Here is an 18,816-nt window from a genome sequence, read left to right on the forward strand (position 1 = left end):
TGTTGAATTTTTTGACTTGTGGTGATCTTTTAAGCTCTCAATTGTTATGTAGAATGCTGTGAAAAATCTAGAATTCACAGAACATGCAACTCTACCAACAAAAACATGTGAACCCGAAAAGGATGGTGGAGAAGGCGTTTGAGTGTGTGCTAAAAACCAATAAATGGAATCCTGATAATGGTGCCAAGAAAAAGATGACTCTGTGTATAGAGAATTGGAAGCCACCCCTAAGGATGTGTTTGTTTTGCAGATTGACGCAGAAGTGTTCAATGATAGTTTTGTTTTTTTTAGCTGCATCATCAAGAACCATGACAAAAAAGTGATCCTTACTGCCAATAGGAAAGAGAACATATCAATAGAACCTAGTGTTGCTAAAATACTAGTAATCAGATGGAGTCTTCTTCTTGCACAGGAGCTAAAGCTGGAGAGAGTCCTCATTCAATATGGATACGGATCGTATTAATTCCATTATCCGTATTACTATCCTTGAACCCTTAGCTGCAAACTGTAGGTATTATCTAAGTAGTTTTAAAGTTGTTTCTATCATGTTTCTGAGCAGATCACACAATGTTAATACTCATAATTAAGTTGGGTTAAGGAAAATGTATGGTTTGAAAATTTGGATCAGAGGCTATCCATTGTGGAATTGACTGATCATGTTCTTTCTCCTTAATGGAATTAATTTTCCCATAAAAAAACAAAAGTAGTGAAGCTCATTTAAAGGCACATATGGAGTAAAAGATACTTCCAAATTCGGCAACCAACACATTCCATCAATTGCGGACATTTATACTGTACCCCTCTTCTAAAAACGACAACGACATGTACTCAACAGAAATTTTCACTAGGTATTCTAAATTCTAGACTTTCTTTCTTTAATTAGACAAAACGGATATTTAATTAGACCATGAAACTATTTTAAGTATGCATATTAAAATTTAAAACCTCATATTTAGTTATTTAATGATATTATTTGTCAAAGTCAAAAAGTAGAAAGTCACATTCACATTGTAGAAGAGATCCTCTACAAGGAAATAACCCTAAAAATGGACCTGCACATTAATTAACCGAATACTATACACTATAAAGTGTTTAATTAATTAATTAAATTATGTTTTGGTAGCACAGCACATGCAATGTCACCTCATATAATCAGGTGTGTACGTAGTGACTCAGACTCATTCACAGTTCACACGAACGAATCATTTTCTTTCACTTTACTATTATTAATTAAATTAATTTATTTTTGGATATGATTCAAATTCAAATATGCAGCGTGTGATGTAATGAAACTCCAATTTCATACAATTCTGTTACAGTTATTTTACTGAGTGAAGGAGAATTCCAATTCCGATCACAAAATTGACATGTCTTCTTCCGCCACCTCACGGATTCAGTTAACAACCATATCAAGGCTGAGATCCTCTTTCCTCAAAAAACTTCCGGAGCCTCTCCTTCGCGCCGTCGCCGACTGCCTCTCATCCTCTCTCTCTTCCGCCGTCGAACCTTCCAGAGTCCTTCGGGTTCGTTCCTCTTTCTTTTTCCATCTTTCCATAGCTTCATATAAATCTTAATTACGGACTCTTCGTCGCTCTAGCAATTGAGGTTTCTCTATTGATAACTAACAATAGAAAGTAGGATCAAGTGATCATTAATCTTAGTTTATTCATGTTCTGAAAGTTAATTAGCAGTTATTCATTCTTACAACTTAGTTTTCTACTTTAATCTCTTGAACAATTCTAATTTTCAATGATTTCATCGCTATGAACTCTATAGCATCGACACCTCTGAAGAAATGTGTGTCAGTATCAGTATCCTGGACATTTGTGATTACGTTTAACTTATTTATTTTTTCAAATTATATCGGTGTTGACGTGTCAGTGTTGGTGTCATATTTCCGATGTCCGTGCTTCGTAGACCGTGAATAATGTGTTTTGCTGGGGAAAATAATTGTGATTTGTTGTATAATTTTTATGCAAATGACATTCCCTTGTTTTCCTTCGTTTCATCATTTTACTGATAATGATCAAGTATTTAAAATCCAACTAATCTTTTTTGTACATAACTTTATTGTTTCCTTGTCATTTGGTATATACCATGACTGGTTGATATTTACAGTGCCTTGGTATTTGATATTTTTAGAAATTGAGTTAGGTCTAACTCATACTTACAAAACCGATTTTTAAGGGAAGGATTGTCTCCACTTATAAATATTCGGGGCATCTCTCATTCAATATGACATTCGTAACAATATTCAATTCACACCATGCCTTTAGCTTCACTAATTTTAGGACTAAACTGCGTGATGGCAGGACTATCTGGCAGCCCCTGCAACCACGGACCTGGCTTATAGTGCAATTTTGGAATATACCATGGCTGAGAGGGTGCGAAGGTAATTGTTGCATTTGTTTGTTGATAGTTGGTACTGGGTAGTTAGCTATACTGTCTGGTTTGCATAAAACCATTATTCTTCTAATGCATCAAATTGTTCACATGGAGGAGGGGCTTGTAATTTTTAGACTTGTTCATTATTATGCATCTGTCTTACTTCTGATTTAGATTTACGTTGTTTATTGTTTCATTTTCTTTATTTGCTTCTGAAGTCTAGTATCCCATGAACCATTTTAAATTTCCATTATCTGCTGCTGACATCGACCCTTGTTTTACCAGTCCTGCAGTTGTCACAAGGTGTGTAACAATTTTGAAACGGTATCTTCTAAGGTATGTAACTTGAACAAATGGACATTCTATTGCTTCAAAACATTTTATATGTGATGCATTGTCTATCTCTCTACAGTCCTCACTTCTTCAAACTGCATATTGCAATATTTATGCTCAGTTATTTCTTTATAAAAAGGTCATATTTTTAACACTCCCTACCACCACTCCCAATCATTAAAGTGATTCCAGAAAGAAGAGTGTTGCTACTGCATACTCTCAGCATTCTTTCCCATGGATTTGAATGTTCTGTTTGCATTCTAGACTTGTAATCTGCTTAGTAACTTTATGTGAACATTAGCATATATTCTTGGAGTATTTTAAATATTTTTGTGAACTTCAGAGCTATTTTTGTTTAGAGCTTAATCTAGCTGGACGTTCTCCACTTTTGTTTCTTGTTTTTCCTTGTTTTTGGGCGGGTGGGGAGGGGTGTCAGTAATCCTTTGGAAGTGCTGCTGATTTTGCTTCTTGTTTATATATTCTTTTATTCATAACTTCAATGTAATTTTTTCAAGATTCATACATGCAACTAACATGATTCCATTCTTACCTTCTTTGTCCTTTGGAAGTGCTGCTAATTTTGCTTCCTGTTTATATACTCTTTTCATGATAAGTGATGACTTCAATGTATCTTTTCGAGATTCATACATGCAACTAACATGATTCCATTCTTACCTTCTTTGTCATTTGCTACTTATGCTGTTAAGAGTTCTAATCTTATTAATTATTACAGATACAACCCAAGTGAGGAGACTTTACTGCAGATAGACCATTTTTGCTTAACCATTATTGCTGAATGTGATAATAACCTAAATCCACCATGGTCAAGATCTTTGAACCAACAATCTTGTGCATCAACAACACTAAAAAATAAATCTCCTTTGTCCATATCTAAATTTGCTTCTGAGGCTATTGTGAAGTCACTGAGTTATGTGCGTTCCCTAGTGGCACAACACATTCCAAAGCGACTTTTTCAGCCATCTACATTTTCAAGACCTTCTTCCGCATCAGGACAATCACTTCCGACATTGTCATCATTGTTAGATAAATCCCTCAGTTCCCAACTATATCCAGCAAGCATCCAAGAAACGGCAGAGAAGGATTCAATCACTTCATCTATTTCAAAATTATCTAAAATTGAAAATTTTGATGAAAAAGACAAACTCGGGTTCATTGCCCATGATGTTCTACAATGGCGTTGGCTTGAGAAGCAGCAGTCACCATCAATGCTAGCTGAAAAGTAAACATAATTTTATACCTTTTGTTGATCTACATGTTTTAGATGTTTTATTAATGGCTTAATCTATACTGCAGCTCATGTTTCTACTATTCTTGTGATTTATCCCACTGCAGCTCATGTTTTTAAATATGTTTTAATACAGTGATAATGCTGTGGGTTTACAAGAAACGAGAGCACATAATTTCTTAGAAGTAGGTGCTGCGGCTCTACTTGTAGGAGGCATTGAGTCTAAGATGAAGGGGCAACCGCGGAAATATTTTGGAACTGATGATATGCCTTATCTAAATCAACTATTGCAGTCCTCTCCAGTAACATCAATTACTAATTCTTCATCGGCTCGTCCTCACCTGAGAGCAATAGCAGCATATAAACACATCAAAACAGGGCCTCGTCAAGTTTGGCATGTTCTTCTATCAAATATACTCTTACTCTAATATTTTTATTATCCTTTTTATGTTCGTTTCATCTTTGCTTTTTCAATGAATTTGGTGAAGTTTAGACCTTGTTTCATTAATTGCATGCTAGGAAATGTCTAACCCTCAATGAATATTTATGTTAATCCTTAGAACTATTACTTTCTTGGGCTTGTACTAGTTATACTTTCCTTCCCTAGTACTTGACCTAGATAATTTGGGTAAAAAACATAGGAGTATGAATCCCTGTGATTCGAAGAGAAGGATTTGAGAGCTTAGTTGTGTTGATTTTATAAACTCAGGGTTTCTGTTTGTGGTCCTTAGCAGAACCCGATTCTCCGCTCAAAACATCTGATCTTCCAACTTAAACAACCGATTCCATTTCTATCCTTTTTTTATATGATCAATTCAATAGAGACTTCCTTCTCAACTGACAACCCATGGGCCTGTTCATAAACGATATTCTTTGTAGGCCTTTCGGCTTGGCTGCCTTCCTTTATTTTTGGGCGAAGGCTAGCTTTCCTAAGTCAGTTCCAGAGTGCATGAGTGAATCTTGATCTCTTTTCTTATGTCTTCTCCTCTTTTTATGTTTACCTATAGAGTCACTTATTTTTTTTGATGCTGTAATTTATTATTTCCTATTTTGTAGATGCATCTTATTCGGTATATAAAAGACCGAGGCTGTTTATGCAGTAATTTTGATTTTGTTTGGCAGTGACCTCGTCGACAGCAAATATCCATAAAAACCTAAATGTTATATTAATTAAAATACTACTCCCTCCGTTCCAAATTATAAGACGCTTTGGAGAAAAAATTTGTCCCAAATTATAAATCACTTTAAAATTTCAATGCAACATTAATACAATTTTTCCAATATACCCTCTATCATTTATTACTCTTCCTTTTTCATACTCTTTTAATTTCGCTTTCCAATATAATTATTGAGGGCATTTTTGTAAAGTTATACGTCATTTCACTTTCCATAAAGTAATAATTATATTTCTTAATATGTGTGAAATGCCCAAAACGTCTTATAATTTGGGACGGAGGTAATATTTTTTAATAAGATATTATGACAATTAATTAAATTAGTTGAATTCCTTTACTACATTTAATGTTATTTTTACTCGTGGTCACAAGATGAATAATAAGGATGTTTATTTTTTCACTACTTTTGATTTACTAAATGCATTTGATGATATGGTTTTCTGTTAAGAGCATAATGATTCTTTCAGGGAGGACTTTCCTGCGAGTACATTCCGTCCTCGAGCTCGACAGCTCTTCCAATATCGTTGTTACAGGTATTTAAAGAAATCCCTCATAAAAAACTTACAACAATTAGTATTATTTATGTATATGCTCTCTCCATACCAAATTGGATGCCATATCAGTATAATACAGATATTCAGTTGAATATTGCTTTGAACATTTCAAATTGCTGTAATTGTTTTTCTATTCAGATTTAGAATTTTTTTTATTGTTGAATTAGAGTTAAGACCTATAAGATATATATTTAAGTTTAATGGTGGGCATTTTGTTTAAGACAATATGCGATTCTAGAGCTTATAACTTTTATAACTTTACTTAAAAAGACTCAATATGATTTTATAGTTCACTCTGGATCGAATATTTCATATTCAATTATTAATTGTTATTCTCTGTTTTTTTATTTGCCGTCTTTAATTAAGGTATATGTTTTTCAACACAAATTGTCTTTAAAATTTGTGTATATTCAAAGTATGTTTAAATCTCTCCTCGTAGCTTGTATTTCCATATTACCTGTTTGGTAATATATGTTTTGTTTGGTATTCTTTTAGTAAGTCCCGTAATATGTGCATAGCGATGAAAGTATGCAAGCATATTTCACATGTATATATAATAATGATAATAACCTTTGGGATTTATCACTATCATGCTCTTGTTCACCTCCTCATCCTCTTCCTTTCTGATTCTACAAGTCTGTTTCTGCTCATTTCCTTACTTTCTGCTTACTTAACCATATATGTTTTTAAATATTTTAAAAAAAGATCATTGTTAATTGCACTTCTTGAACATAAAATTAAATACTGTTCATAGAAGTAGTTTACACTTGTTGATCAGACATTAGTTATTTGTGATTGTCTTATTCTATTCTTCTCTACATCTCTCACAAGATATTATCATATGCTTACCAGTGAGCAACAACCTTTGCGATTGAACCCTGCTGAGTTATGTGAAGTTATTGCTGCAGTTTGCTCAGAGATTTCTACTCCAAATACCAATTTCACGACAATGTCAACTAGGCTAACCAATAACAGTGGAAAACCATCAATGGATGTTGCTGTGAGCGTTCTTATAAAACTAATTATTGACATGTATGTTTCAATGCACTTGTATGCCCGTGCTTTTCTCCTTTATTTGTTACCATCTGTTGACCTCATATCATATCTCTCTCAGTTCTAATGCATGTATTAAAACTTGATTGCATATTCCTGATTTCTATTCTTAAAATATTATTCTGTGAATCCTGCCTAATCAACTTGAAAACAAATAGGGAGATAAAAAATAATTTTCTAAGTACAGAAATGGAAGGGACTGATATCAAACATCAGAGGAAACTAATATGGCATTATTGTTTACATTTCAATAGTCGGTGCGCTGCTCTGTGAATTGATCATGTATGATGGCTGGAAAATATATTATTTTATAGGTATGTTCTGGATTCTCGGATAGCTACTCCGCTCACTCTTACTTTGCTTGAGGTGACGCATTCACATAGTACTCTTTTTAAAATTATAAAATTGACAATACTATTAAATGCTTTTGTTACTAATTTAATTTTCAATACATCTTTCAGGAGATGCTTAGTTCTTCCAAAACCGCATGCAGGGCTCGAGCATTTGATTTAATTCTAAATCTTGGGGTTCATGCTCATCTTCTAGAACCAATGATAGCTGATGACACTTCCACAATTGAAGAAGAATATTCTCAAGAATCCTTATTTGAGAGTAACATTCAACTTATGGCCCAAGGGAGTAGAAAAGGAAACTTTTCTAGCAAATTGGACAATTTCTCTGCAATGGATAATTTAGAATCTTGGATTTTAAATATTTTGTATGAGATACTACTTCTTCTCGTGCAGGTATAATTGATCCTCCTTTCCCTATTGATCACTAAAGTTATTTTGGTGGATTAACAAGAAAAAATAATGTTTATTTCATATGATGATTCTTATAACAATTGTATTGTCTATCTATTCGCTTATTTTTCATGATGGTCTAGCTTTGCTGTTCTCGATACAGATTGAAGAAAAGGAGGAATCTATCTGGGCATCCGCACTTAGTTGTTTGCTTTATTTTGTCTGTGATAGAGGAAAGATCCAGAGAAAACGATTGAAAGTTCTTGACATCAGGGTGAGAATGAGAAATGATTTTTTCAGTTTATCCTGGTTTTGTTCCATACTGTTTTCTATTGAGTTGTCCCTTCTCGTTTAATATGCAATATTTTTTTCAAATTTCAACGCCACCTGGTTCTTGCTGTATCATTTGCTTTCTTATTTCCCTCCCTTCTATGTCCTGGTCCATAGCTAGCTACCCATTTAAAGCAAGTGACTAGAACTATCTCATTCGTCACTGTGAAAATACTCCCCATTTGTCTCATTCTTTCAGTTACTGATTCCAATTTTCTCTCATTATATTACATCTGTGATCCTTTTCATTTATATATCACCAATTTTACCTTTCATTTCTTTTCTTATCACTGTAACAATAAAATCGATTGTTGAAGTCCACTCCAGTTTCTTTGGTATTTCACTTGATTCTGTCAAAAACTCATCCATATTAAAGATGTCCCGTAGTTTGCTCGTATAAGGTAGTGGGAAAATGGTCAGTGTTGGAGTTCCTTTTCATTACACATTGCATTTTTTCTCCTCGCAAGTATTCATGTTTATTTTTTAAACTTCTTCACTTCATTTCAAATTAAATTAATCATATCATTAGAAATTCTAACCTCCGTCATTTTAACCTCCAACACCTTCTTCTCTATTTGACGTGGGATCTCAAAACTTCCCCTCATGTCTAGGACATGTGGACAAATACAGGTGACGCAATAACAAATTTAGGATGGGCTTACTTGTCAGGTTAGAATTTGGGCTAGGTCCAATTCATTCCCAAAATAAGCCATGAACTTTTTTTTGATGGGAGTTTGTGAATTGGTTTTTTTTTTGGCTCGAGTCTTTAGGTATTCATTGCTTTAATTTGATCAATAATGTGCTTAATGCCAGTATAAAGATAAAACCATTAATATATTTATATACCATATGCCTTCAGGTTATCAAAGCACTTATACAAATCAGCAGGAAGAATTCTTGGGCAGAATTAGTTCATTGCAAGCTTATTTCCATTTTAGCGAACATGTTTTATGAAGTTTCTGATGAAGCCATTGAGCCTGTACCTATCACACCAAAGTTTCTTGTGAATCAACTTGATATGATTGGTGGAGTTCAATTTCTTTTTCTTGAGGTATGGTTTATTATTGGTATAATTCATATGTCTCCCTAAAGATAGGTGTTGAACATAGGAGCTGATAGTGAACTGTTTCTCAAATATTACACATTCTCCAAAGTTTTTGGATAAAAGAATGACAATACTTAACAATCATTCTGTTCCTTGAGTTGGATATTTAAGGTCGTGAATGTGTCGTATTCTTTATTATTGTTTGTTGTTTCCAATATTAATTTTCATGTTGTTTGAAATATAAGAGTCTGGTTTTTAATATTACACGAGTATAAAGTGTAGAGTCAAGTCCTGAACTGAAGTCCCTTAGTTATTTTGTTATTTGTCACCGACGAAGAATTTTCACCCTTCTTTTTTGTGTTGGACGCAGTATGCCCTTGTGAACTCCAAAGAAGAGAGGAAAAATTTGTATTCGATACTTTTTGACTATGTCTTGCACCAAATTAATGAAACATGTGTAGCTACAAGAGCCAACGAATATAGTGATGATGAGATCCGACCACTCGCTAGCCTGCTCGCTCAAACAAATGCAGCTGAGGCATTTTATATTTCTGTTAAACTTGGGGTAGAAGGGATTGGGGAGCTTTTGAGAAGATCAATTGCATCTTCACTGTCCAGATATCCCAACAGCAAACGTTTAAATACGGTACTTTGTCCTTTTCTTTTTTGTTTGTTGGCTTAATGGTTTTAAGTAAAATGATAAATAAAGAATATGCATTATTACGTGGCTATCTTTGTTAATAGAAGTTATAAAAATTTTAGTATACATGGTATAGTCAATTCATATACATTCAATCTATTATTCAAATCCTTCTTTCATTTTTCATTTAACCCTGTAATCTCAACCACAGGCTAGGGCTATGCTTTTACATTGTTTTCTATGAGTTCCTCTACGTCTCTTCTGCCCCCTTACTCTCCCTTACTTTGGCAGGTTTTTCATACGTAGATAACTTCTTTTTTTTTTACTATTATAATATGTACATTATCTAATTTCATACTATTTACAAATAGGAAAAATATGTGATGCGTGAGTGAAAGTTAATACGTAAAACAATTAAGTCTATCATTTTTGTTGTGTTAAAGTGACCTGTTAAGTTGTATATGCTTTTGCTAGAGTTAATTATATTTTTAAGAGAAAATTGTGATGGTAGCAGATATTATATTCTTGAATCATGGATGATCGAGCAGTAACGAGTTTTATTTTTAATAAAAGGAAGTGTTAGAGTTGTTTTAGTTTTTTTTTTCTAGCATAAATATGTCATTCAATATATTACACTTTCTCCAATCATATTATATCATAGGCTAATGCTAACTTGTACCTTTAAAGACAAGTTAAAATCTAAATATAGAAACATTCTTATTAAAAGTCATGCATTTAACTTTTAAAAGTCAATATTATATTCAATGATAAAATTCAATTTTTAGATTCCTTAGCTTGTGCCCTAAGGGCACAAGTTAACAAGACCCTACATTATTATGTTATTATATATATTTATGAGAATTGAATACTTATTTTGTTCTTTTCGACTTAGAAATTTTAACAGGGATTTCGATCTTCCTTCATTACACTATAACAGTAGGTTGCAAGTGTAAAAAACTGACAGGTCAAATAAGTTAGTGCTTTAATGGAGCTGCATCTTCCTTGACCCCAAAGTCTGCTCTAATGCACTGAATAATATTAGGATTAATGTATGATTCAAATATAGGTTTATTATTTGCTATTAAGTTTACACTTTTAAACGGGAGTTGTTGTAACCAAAAACAAAAAAAAGTTTACACTTAGAAATTTTTGCTCTCTTTAAATCTTTGCAGCTTTTGGAAACTGTAACTGAGAAATTTGATGAAATGATAAGTTCATTCACTCATTGGGAAGGAGAGTTCTCTCATATGATACAGATAACCAAAACTCACAGGTCTCCTGAAAATATGGAAGGCGTTGCTCTAAGAAATGACATCGGTCTGCAGGCAAAGCACTCATGGAGTACATTACATTCTCTTCTTCATTCGGAAAGACTTTCTTACCGACAAAATGGGTGTACCTGGTTAGGTGATCTGCTTATTGATGAAATCAGTGGAGAAAGAGATGGAACTATTTGGTCAAATATAAAATCCTTCCAGGAGAATATTTGTCAAGCTGGAAAACACGATTCTTCAGCTACACCAGATGCTCCTTTGCCTATTTCACTTATGTGTGGGCTTTTAAAGTCAAAACATAACTATATTAGATGGGGATTCTTATTTGTTCTTGAAAGGCTTCTTATGAGATGCAAATTTTTGTTAGACGAGTATGAAATGCAACAATCAAGGCGCAGTGATCTTGGGCATAGGAAGAAAGATTGGCATCTTGATAAAGCCCATGCGGTGATTGACATGATGAGCAGTGCTTTGTTGTTTCAGATTAATGAAAAAGACTGCACGAATAAATATGAAACAGACTCCACCAACATTCTGAAAGTAATTATTCCTGAACTCGCAATGCCTCTCTTTTTGTCTTGAATATCATCATGTTGTGGCAATAAATTATTATAAAAACATGGTGAATCGTAGAAGTTTGAAAAACTGTTGCGAGCAAATCTGCATGTTCTTTATGCTGTCAAGGAATGAGAAAAGCCGCTAAACTCATTCTGTGCCATTTCGATGAGATTGGGAACCCATTTTCATAGGAACTGGCGGTGTTTTTGTTGGATCAAAAAGAGTTTCTTGATCAATTAAATTAATGTCTACAAAAACACATATAAGCATGTGAATACATTTCCATTTATTATCTAAATAATGAAATTTAAACCCAGTTTTGTTGATGATGATGTGACTTGTTGGAGGAACAATTTGAAAATAGTCTGTTTGAATATTTATGGGCGTCTGTTTGTAAAATATATCATTTAACATATTTTGCCAGTTTTGCTCAAATAATTGTTGTTTGTTAACAGATGTGTGATATATTATTCTCCCAATTATGCCTAAGAGTACCCCCTGCTATGGCTCTGGCCCATGGAGATGACGTGCAACATGACAATAATTTAAATTGCCTCAGTTTAAACAAAAAGAGTGATGATGATAACAGTGTCCCTAAAGGAAATACTTTACACAAAGATAGACCTAATGAGGAAGAATATGGTAGCAGATCCAGCTACCCTATTAACAATCATATGGATCATGAGACTGCAGCAATGGCAGCACTTCTTCTACAAGGACAGGCCATTGTCCCAATGCAATTAATTGCTCGTGTTCCTGCTGCTTTGCTATATTGGCCGCTAATACAATTGGATGGAGCGGCTACAGATGATATTGCATTGGGTATTGCTGTTGGAAGCAAAGGAAGAGGAAACCTGCCTGGTGCCACATCTGATATCAGGGCCACCCTTCTCCTGCTTCTTGTCGGTAAATGCACATCGGATCCAGTTGCTTTCAAGGAAGTTGGTGGAGAACGATTTTTCAGGTAATTGCAAACTTCAATGCTCTTCATGAATTATTTGGCTTTAATATGTATCACCTTTAGACATATTTTTATGAAGTATGAACCTTCTTGCACCTGGCAGGCATCTTTTGGATGACACAGATTCCAGGGTGGCATATTACTCTTCTGCTTTTCTTCTGAAGGTATGAATTCATTTTCATTTTTTTTTGTTTGATTATACATGCATTAGGTTCTCAATTTTCGTTATTTGTAACGTTCTCTCATCACTGCAGCGAATGATGACCGAGAAGCCTGACGAATATCAACACATGCTTCAGAATCTTGTTGTCAAAGCTCAGCAGGTACTTCCTTTTTAGCAACTTGCTTGGAGTTCCTTTTCTAGTAGTCATACATCTGAGATTTACATTCTTGCATTTAAATGAGTATCTTATTCAAATTCTCGTTCTATCCTATTTTTTTTTCAAAAAAGTTCTATCCTGAAAATATAGTTCTCAAAGGGTAGGATGCACTTCTTTCCCTTGTTTGTTTGCAAAATGTCTGTGTATTTTAAGAGACTTATTATTAACCTTTCACTTGTATAATTATTAAATTATGCTCTGTATTGACACTGCACAGAGCAACAATGAAAAACTGTTGGAAAATCCTTACCTTCAATTGCGAGGCATCCTTCAACTAGCAAATGATCTTGGATATGATTTGTAATGTTCAAGCCTTGGTTTTCTGAGGTGTGATGTTGGTTTGTAGTATAGTTGTATTGGTCTAAGGAATCATCGCTGCTGATTTTGAGGATCATTCAACACTCATCGCCTATCAATCAAATGATACAGGTAGAAACACTTAGCCAGACATGATTTGCAACCTTCTTTCCAGACAAAGTCATGTTTCATTTTCCGTATCTTGGAAGGCAATATACTGGAGGCCAGAAGGTTGAGTGAGATCTCATGTTAATTTTCCTGAGAAATAATTGACATAACATAATATGCCCCTCTCAGTGCCTGTGGATCTTTTTACTGATAATACTCCATGCACCATGTTGATTTCTGTATGTTATCATCTTCAGCATGTCTTTCAACCACTGAGAAACAGTTAACATGGGAAAATTTATTACAAAATGTTCTTCAACTGTTTGGCTGAAATGTAAATCATGTGAAGGCACTGTTTTGTTTGGGAAGAAAATGACTCAACATTTTGTGTGCATGCAGTTACTGGCTGGTCATACATTTGATGAAACTGTGCTGAATTTGTTAGAATCACATATCCATCAACCTAGCTTCAGTTTTTTTGCATTCATGAAGGCATTATATATATCATTGCCATTATTTTAGCTTGGCTTGAGGGACTTGTCAAGAAAAAAAAAATGTACATTGTTAATATAGGATTGCTGTTTGCGGTGCTGCTTTTAGAGGCATCCAAACAGCTCTCCTTTTCTGAAATTATAAATTTATAATATTATATGCATGTTAATATATTTGTTCTTTATGATTTAGACCTTCAATGAGTGAAGTTGTAACATCTATATGTAAAAAGTAAAGTGTAGATATATTAAGTGGTTTTTTAGTGAAAATTGCTTTGTTGAAGGCAATTTCTTATGTGATTTATTTATCTGATTGTTATGCTTGCTGTTGAGATTGAAGAAGGAAGGCCTAAAGGTAGAAAAAGATTTTGAAAAATTATAAGAGAATGATTAAAAAAACTTCAATGATTAATGAGTTAGATAGAGCATGTTAAACGATAAAATATTATGGTGTTTGTTAAAATGAAGAAACACAGTTGAAATTCATCTGTCATATATTTTGAAGAATACTAGTAAAGGACCCGTGCGCCGCACGGGTCACGTAAAGTCGGTATAAAAATCAAATAGATATAATATTGTTATGGTTAAATAATAAATTTTAAAAAAACGACATATGTATATAAACAATAATCAACATATCATAATGATTGATAAATAAAAATGAAATATTTTGACAGAAAAAAAATAATAAATAAATAAATAATTAGAATTAAAAAATTATTAATAATAGTTACGATAGAAAGGAAAAGAACATTTGAACATAGATGTAATATTTTTTTATATTAAGTAATCTTATATGTTTGATAATGTATCAAAAAAAATTATTAAAATTTGTGGACTACATTATAAATATTAAATAAATATAATATTGTTATGGTTAAATAATTATATTAAACAAAATGAAATATGTATATAAATAAAAATAATTAAATCGTAAATATTAAGAATTAAATCTGAAATATGTATGAAAAAAAAAATAAATAAATAATTAGAACACAATAACAATTATTATTAATTATGAAAGAGAAAAAAAAACATTAGAACTCTTTATTTTATAGTTTTTATGTTAATATTGTTTTCTTTTTTATATTGTGATTTATTAAATCAATTTATATAAATTAATGATATAGTTAGTATGACTATTATAATTTTTTATTTATAAGAACTAATACTTTATATAATACCAAAATTTTGTTTTTTTTCTTAAGCTTTAAAAAATAAATGAATAAATAAATATGAACAATTATTATTAATTATGAAAGAGAAAAAAATAAATAGAACTCTTTATTTTATAGTTTTTAAGTTAATGAATCTTAACGTGTGATATTGTATGAAAAGAAATACTTTAAGTTTTGGATTACATTATAAAATAAACAAACATCAATATATTATTTTTTCCACACAATTAAAAAATTGACTCATATATAAATAACGTGGAATTAATTAATACTCTTAAAAAGAGTTGATTGTATTTAGTTCTGCATGCACAGAAAAAGTGGATTTCTCCAGTTTCCAAAATCTCTTGCACGTTTACCTACTAAAGAGAAGTCTAATAGGTAATAGGCCTTTGTGTATATATGGTGATAGAAACTTGTTAACTCCCACAGATGCTTGCCCAAAGGTTGGCTGTACTTTAGCTCTCAAAGCCATTTTCTTTTCCAACAACATGTCAAGCTCGTCAGGATAAACCATGGGATCATCTTCACCATTCTAAAGTTGAAAAAGAATGTTAGAAACCATATATTATACTATTTTACAAAGAAACTAAATTATTAACATACCTCTAACATTGATTTATGCATGCTATCAGCAGATTGTCCTATAATCTGCTTACAGTCGGCATCCCAAAATACAAATCGGAATTTTGATTCACCGTCATAAACATATATATCAACTTTGTACCTATTACATAAATACATACAGGTATAATTGAGTGATCTTAGACAAAAAGGGTTAAAAGGTCATAAATAGAAATAATTACAACAAACAACCTTGGTATGGGTTTGTGAACATTTTCGCCACACACACACTGGTATGGATTGTTCAAATCAGTAGCCTTCACAGAGCACTTTGTGCAACCATAGTAAAACCAACCATGCTTGGATACATAAAATTTCGTGGTAGTTTCAACAGTAACACATAACATGTCCTAAAAATAAAAATAAAAGCATTACAAATACATATAGATAATTGTTAACAACTTGAATATACATTTACGAATTTCTGAGTTATACTTGTTTGATTTTGCAGAATTGACTCAAAGGAATGCACTTTGCCTTATGAACAAATTTTTCAAGTGTTGTAAACTGAGATCCACCAGACCAAAGAGACATGGATTTGGCAGATTGCGAAGGCTTTTGGGATTGCTCATTTGCAGGCAACCTGGGAATATTATAATAAATCCATGCTATAATTTGGAATCAACATGCAAAACTAATTGAAATAAAAGACTGCCTAATGTTAATACTTTGACAAAAACTCAGAAATCTCCTGGATGTCTTCGTTGATTAGCAGCTTTGAACCACTCCATGCATTGGATACTGATTGAAGAAAAAAAAAGTTTACATCATCGTTGAAAAAATGTGATAAGGCAACAGCAGAAAAAAAAATAAAAGCAAACCCTGAGAATCCTTGATCATTGCATGGGTTAGTATGATGACAATAGCACCCGTGTTAGTTGGGTCATTATAATATTCCAAAAACTTAGTACCATAGCTCTCCCATAATGTGCAGTTAATGATGTCACCGCTGAGATGTTAAACCAAAAATTGAGTTAAGAAAAATTTACATTGAATCATAATAATCGAAAAATAAATACTGAAAGAGGATTAAGGGTAACAAATATACCTCAAATCTTTGAGACTGAGGGCCACAAATGTCTTCTTTCCTGGAGTGTTTGATTGCATATTGTTTATCTCATGTACAACACCTATAATATCTGCAAAAGAGATCAAATATGGCAAATGTTATAAGTAAATGGATCCTTATAAGAAGTAAAGCGTGCTTAATGTTTGTTTCTACCTTCAAGTCTGTTAAGATGACATTTGCCTGCATTAATTTCGCAAAACTCTTTGAAATAATACTTCAGAGGAGGAATATTTTGTACATCCATGTGTTTCATGGTCGTACCACCAAGGAACACGAATTTCTTTGAATGGTCACACAGCTTCCACTGAAAATCGTTATCAAATACAGTACCGTTGTTGATTATGCAAGTCATATTCTCTTGAATTCTTGATTTCCACTTATTTGTATGATCAGCCCGAATCAAAACTTGAATTCGATCACCCTAACAACGAATGTAAAATATGGTTAATCCCAGAAATCGCTTGCTAATAATGAAAAAATGCAACATTAAACGAAAATGAAATACTTATACCGCAGCATCCATGATAACCATCTCCAGATGTTCAGCACCCTTACTGTTAACAACGCTCCATAGATCAATAATTCGAACAGCCAATCTCCATGTTTCCTTCTTGTCGCTGATGTCTTTTATGCAGTCAAATTTACGACTCATATTCTGCAGAAATGGAAAAATAGATAGATTAAAACAATAGTCGTTTAGAAAAATAACTAACAGTGTGGCATGGAAGATGTAGCACAAAATCTACGTGAAAAAGAAAAACCTAATATTGATGGGCGGAAACAGGAGAGGAAGATAAGACAAATGTAGGGTTTGGGGCTTGAAATCAAAAGCCATAATATATATAGAAGGATGATAGAAGAAGTGAAATTTTCTTGAGCAACCAAAGAGAAAAAGCGTGCAAATGGTTTTGCTGTATTCCATGCAGCTTTGCACAACTATCTACAAAAGCATGACAGTAATATTAATTATGGAAAAGAAATTGGACAACTGAAAAGTAATGCAATGATTATGGGATACATATTTCTAATTAAATTAATTAAGGTTTATGCAATTACCGTTGTGTCCCCGATTATCACCCTCAAATTGGTGATTAGAGGGTTAATGATAGGATTTCATATGTATTGTACTTTATTATATTAAAAGTAGATTTGATACAATCACTTGATTCAATTGAAATCCTAGAGTTTATGAATCCTAACCTTCACCCTAAGGGTAACTTATCCTTTACTACTTCCATGTGGTGAAATCTAATACGTGCTTAATTGTTTGTACAAGAGATATGACTTAGCTACTAGAGTCTAGAACCTTTTTGAAGCTCATTGTTGCAGAGTATCATAATCATATGATTATCATTATTACTGAATCGTTATGGAATTCTGAATGCGCAACAGTTAGAAATACTATGTAAGATATAATTTCTCTTGATTATTGTCATTTAGGTAACATCAGTTATGAGAAATTATTTTCTTAATTCTTAAACCAGATTAGTGTACGTGTCTAGTTCCTTGTATTTTATATACTATGAAATTGCCAAAAAAAATTGAGAGCATGAGAAAATTGATGTTTGGAACATCCACTACGTCTTGTCTATTGAAAGCTCTACAATGAAAGCAGCGGGAACCCTTGATGTGATCACTACAGCAGAAAATCGGGTCACACCAAAGGCATATGTTGGATCATTCATGCCAGGCCCTCTGAGACAAAATGTTTGAGAAGAGCAGAACAGGTGGCCAGCAACGAACGACTTGATCTTCAGTGATGGTTGAGAGAAAAAAGGGGTTGTACCTGTAAGATACTTCGATGCCAAAGTAAAAAAGAGAACAAAGGTACAACAGAAAGTATAAAGTTCTTTGGGCAAAGTTTGGATTACCTTGCCCTCTAGGAGTAGAGGGTTATTTATAATGTTCTCTTTGAGGTGGACTAGGTCGTCCTATTTTGTGGGTTTGGACGTGATATCCGGGCTCAGAATGTAGGGAGTAGTGGAAAAGGTCGTGACTAGCCGAGCAAGGGGAATTAGCCGTTGGCGGGGACGGAGGCCCAGCGTGCTCGGATAATCTTATGTTGTGGGAGATCTGTTGATGAGTCCTGCTCGGTGGAAGGGGAGGTTCGTCCTCTCCTTACCCCCAAGGGGTGGGCCAACGCTTATTGGGCCTCTTCCTGCTAGTAGGCGGATTGGGCCAATTTGTGATACTTGGGCTAGTCTAGAACACAAAACATACCAGAATTTGAGACAATAGAGGGAACACAACAAATGTAGATCCTAACGATTGAGTATGGCTCATTTATGTGAAAATCCAAACAGGTCTTAGGCCCAAATGTTTGTTGGGGTAGGTAGGTAACTGAGGAGTATAGGTGGTTTTAGGGGTATTTTGTA

The 18,816-nt window shown here is 33.3% G+C and overlaps 2 protein-coding genes across 4 annotated transcripts; one reads left to right on the plus strand and one right to left on the minus strand.

The window, feature by feature from the left end:
* Positions 1 to 1,175: 1,175 nt before the first annotated feature.
* LOC131631253 (uncharacterized) lies at positions 1,176 to 14,188 on the plus strand. Of its 3 annotated transcripts, XM_058902051.1 has the most exons (18): positions 1,176 to 1,523; positions 2,313 to 2,392; positions 2,671 to 2,721; positions 3,452 to 3,958; positions 4,101 to 4,362; positions 5,611 to 5,672; positions 6,546 to 6,725; positions 7,061 to 7,112; positions 7,208 to 7,492; positions 7,653 to 7,763; positions 8,679 to 8,870; positions 9,235 to 9,510; positions 10,677 to 11,318; positions 11,792 to 12,300; positions 12,401 to 12,461; positions 12,552 to 12,620; positions 12,895 to 13,004; positions 13,107 to 14,188. In XM_058902051.1, the coding sequence occupies exons 1-17, from the start codon at positions 1,368 to 1,370 to the stop codon at positions 12,979 to 12,981; spliced, it is 3,582 nt and encodes a 1,193-aa protein (XP_058758034.1). In that variant the 5' UTR covers positions 1,176 to 1,367; the 3' UTR covers positions 12,982 to 13,004; positions 13,107 to 14,188. The 3 variants fall into 3 exon arrangements, with proteins under 3 accessions (XP_058758034.1, XP_058758033.1, XP_058758035.1); XM_058902050.1 differs by having other exon boundaries at positions 1,177 to 1,523; positions 12,895 to 14,185; XM_058902052.1 differs by lacking the exon at positions 6,546 to 6,725 and having other exon boundaries at positions 1,177 to 1,523; positions 12,895 to 14,185.
* A 915-nt stretch (positions 14,189 to 15,103) lies between these two features.
* Positions 15,104 to 17,347, minus strand: LOC131631238 (replication protein A 70 kDa DNA-binding subunit C-like). Its single transcript, XM_058902027.1, has 10 exons — positions 17,203 to 17,347; positions 16,953 to 17,096; positions 16,595 to 16,862; positions 16,421 to 16,511; positions 16,194 to 16,321; positions 16,041 to 16,113; positions 15,808 to 15,955; positions 15,565 to 15,722; positions 15,355 to 15,475; positions 15,104 to 15,283 (listed from the first exon to the last, which is right to left on the minus strand). The coding sequence occupies exons 2-10, from the start codon at positions 17,091 to 17,093 to the stop codon at positions 15,104 to 15,106; spliced, it is 1,308 nt and encodes a 435-aa protein (XP_058758010.1). The 5' UTR covers positions 17,094 to 17,096; positions 17,203 to 17,347.
* Positions 17,348 to 18,816: the final 1,469 nt, after the last annotated feature.

The sequence above is a fragment of the Vicia villosa genome, unplaced genomic scaffold (assembly GCF_029867415.1).
Source record: "Vicia villosa cultivar HV-30 ecotype Madison, WI unplaced genomic scaffold, Vvil1.0 ctg.000794F_1_1, whole genome shotgun sequence".
Lineage (NCBI taxonomy): Eukaryota > Viridiplantae > Streptophyta > Magnoliopsida > Fabales > Fabaceae > Vicia > Vicia villosa.

Coding starts and splice junctions, on each gene's coding strand:
- LOC131631238 (XM_058902027.1), bottom strand. CDS start 17,093: ATGAGTCGTAAATTTGACTGCATAAAAGACATCAGCGACAAGAAGGAA. Junction 16,512..16,594: donor TCATCTTAACAGACTTGAAG/GTAGAAACAAAC, acceptor TCTCTTTTGCAG/ATATTATAGGTGTTGTACAT. Junction 15,723..15,807: donor AATTCTGCAAAATCAAACAA/GTATAACTCAGA, acceptor TTTTATTTTTAG/GACATGTTATGTGTTACTGT.
- LOC131631253 (XM_058902051.1), top strand. CDS start 1,368: ATGTCTTCTTCCGCCACCTCACGGATTCAGTTAACAACCATATCAAGG. Junction 6,726..7,060: donor ATAAAACTAATTATTGACAT/GTATGTTTCAAT, acceptor ATTATTTTATAG/GTATGTTCTGGATTCTCGGA. Junction 12,301..12,400: donor GGTGGAGAACGATTTTTCAG/GTAATTGCAAAC, acceptor TGCACCTGGCAG/GCATCTTTTGGATGACACAG.